Source organism: Apaloderma vittatum, unplaced genomic scaffold (assembly GCF_000703405.1).
Source record: "Apaloderma vittatum isolate BGI_N311 unplaced genomic scaffold, ASM70340v1 scaffold25458, whole genome shotgun sequence".
NCBI classification, from domain to species: domain Eukaryota; kingdom Metazoa; phylum Chordata; class Aves; order Trogoniformes; family Trogonidae; genus Apaloderma; species Apaloderma vittatum.
In genome coordinates this window covers 1,392-3,277 of record NW_009732783.1, presented here as the reverse complement: position 1 = coordinate 3,277, position 1,886 = coordinate 1,392, and the positions used below count along the sequence as shown (strand labels likewise).

Genomic DNA, 1,886 nt, shown 5'->3' with positions numbered 1-1,886 from the left:
AATTCCTGGGGAAGCGCTACGAGATCTTTCACTCGCATTTTCCCCATCTTCCCACGGGGCTGGATGCGTCCTCGGCTGACGCTTTCGATCTTTTCTTGTCCGTGCTCACGTAGGACAGACCTAAACCTCTGGTTTTGTCCCCTCTGTCTTCCAGTACGCCCTGGATAACACCAAGCAGCTCTCGGTCACCCACCTGTGCAGCATCATCCTGTCTTTTGCTCGCCTGAACTTCCAGCCCAGCGGAAACGAGGACTTCTTCAACATGGTAACCTTCTTTCTTTGCCCTCCGCTCTTCATCCGCCTTTCTCCTTCCCTGGTCGTTGAGAAGACCGCAGATCTCCCTCCACCGTGTCGGATGGCTCGAGCCAGCTGGAGAACGTGAGAAAGGGGGAGCCCAGAGCTCAGGCTGGGCTGAAAACCCGCAGTTTCCCGGGCAGTAGCTGAACCAGTTACTCTGTGGCTGCCTCCAGTCCCCACACACTCACCTTTTTCAGCAGACACTCAGTGTGTGGATGTTCACGTGCCCTCCTGAACCTTGATTGCTGTAATTAACTCTTTATAACGAGGCCAGAGGTGTTGACGGTTGCAAAATGACTCGATCTGAGGCATTGGGGAAAAAAAAAAAGTTCTCTAGGAGGAAACCACTTCTGGGTGCAGAGCTCCAGGCTCTTGCTGCCTGGACACACATCCTGACACCCTCTCAGACGCCTCCAGCTCCATTTAGGGCAGGTTTGAGGTGCAGATCCTGAAGAAGTTATTGCTTCCAGGCCTCTCTTTTCTGAAAATTGCCCTCTGCCAGAGCGTGTTACCCCCATCTGCCGTGGTGGGTCTTGTTAGAATGATTTTAAAACGTCCCCTCGGCAAATAACAAGGGGAGAAGCGTCACTGCAGAGGAGCAGGTGCACCATACGCCTCGGGGATGTGGTGGCCTCGAGGTCGAGGCGGCGGCGGCGGCACCGATGTGAGCTGAGCTGTTGGGTTTCCCTTCTCCGCAGGTCCACGAGGAGCTCCAGGGCCGGCTGGGGGACCTGGAGCCTCACCTGCTCACTGACCTGGTGTGGTCACTGTGCGTGCTGCAGCAAGCCAAGGCGCCCTACCTGCAGCGAGTGCTGGCACCCGACTTCCACGCTCGCATCCGAGGTGAGGGAACCTCAGACCTAGCACAGGGAGCCTCATACCGAGCCGGGTCCGCCCAGTTTTAAGTTAACAGGTTGTTAACTGTTAATTGGGTTATCCTCCCCTCTTTTCTCCCTGCCTCATCTCGTGCCCTGAGACACACCTTCCTGCTCCGGCACTGCCCACCCACTTCCGGCACAACCTTGAGAAGAGACGGGAGGGTTTTGGTGTTTCCTAACCAAATACGGTGACTGCTGGGGAGGCGCAGCCCTGTCAAATTCGGTCCTTGCCTCCTCCGTGGCAGGGACTGGCCAACCGGCTGCTACAGCAACTTCTGTCGTCTGTGAGACCCTGCGTCCCCTTCCCGTGGGATGCCCCGGGGGATAAAATCACACCACGGACATCGACGTTTGGCCGCTGGTCACCTGTGTCTCGATGCCAGCAGGCAGGGACCCATCCCAGAGGGGTTGGAACAAGGAATCCCGGCGAGACAGGCTACAGGGTGAAGAGCCACGACCCAGCTGCGGGGTTTGGGCTGTGTCCCCAGCTCCGCTTCTCTCTTCCCACCAGGCGATCGCTCTCTCAAGGCGCAGAATTTACGGCTGAAGCTCGCTCACATCAATGCCACCGCCAAGCTGGAAAGCCCCGACTACCAGGGGCCGTTCTTGCCGGCGGAGATGCTGAGTGCGGCGGAGCCAGCGGCGCCAGAGAAGGTCACCTTCCTGCAGAGCAGCCTGAGGGAGGCCTTGGCGGGGGGGCTGGGGGGCCAG

The 1,886-nt window shown here is 58.4% G+C and overlaps 1 protein-coding gene across 1 annotated transcript in view; it reads left to right on the top strand.

Annotated features, from left to right (window-relative positions):
* TBRG4 (transforming growth factor beta regulator 4) overlaps positions 1-1,881 on the top strand; it is a gene marked incomplete at its 3' end in the record, with an annotated part of 6,704 nt that extends 4,823 nt beyond the window's left edge. Inside the window, exons 5-7 of the mRNA XM_009875655.1 lie at positions 155-265; positions 996-1,140; positions 1,687-1,881. Coding sequence (XP_009873957.1) covers positions 155-265; positions 996-1,140; positions 1,687-1,881 — 451 coding nt within the window. The remainder of the gene's footprint in view (positions 1-154; positions 266-995; positions 1,141-1,686) is intronic.
* Between the last annotated feature and the right edge of the window lie 5 nt (positions 1,882-1,886).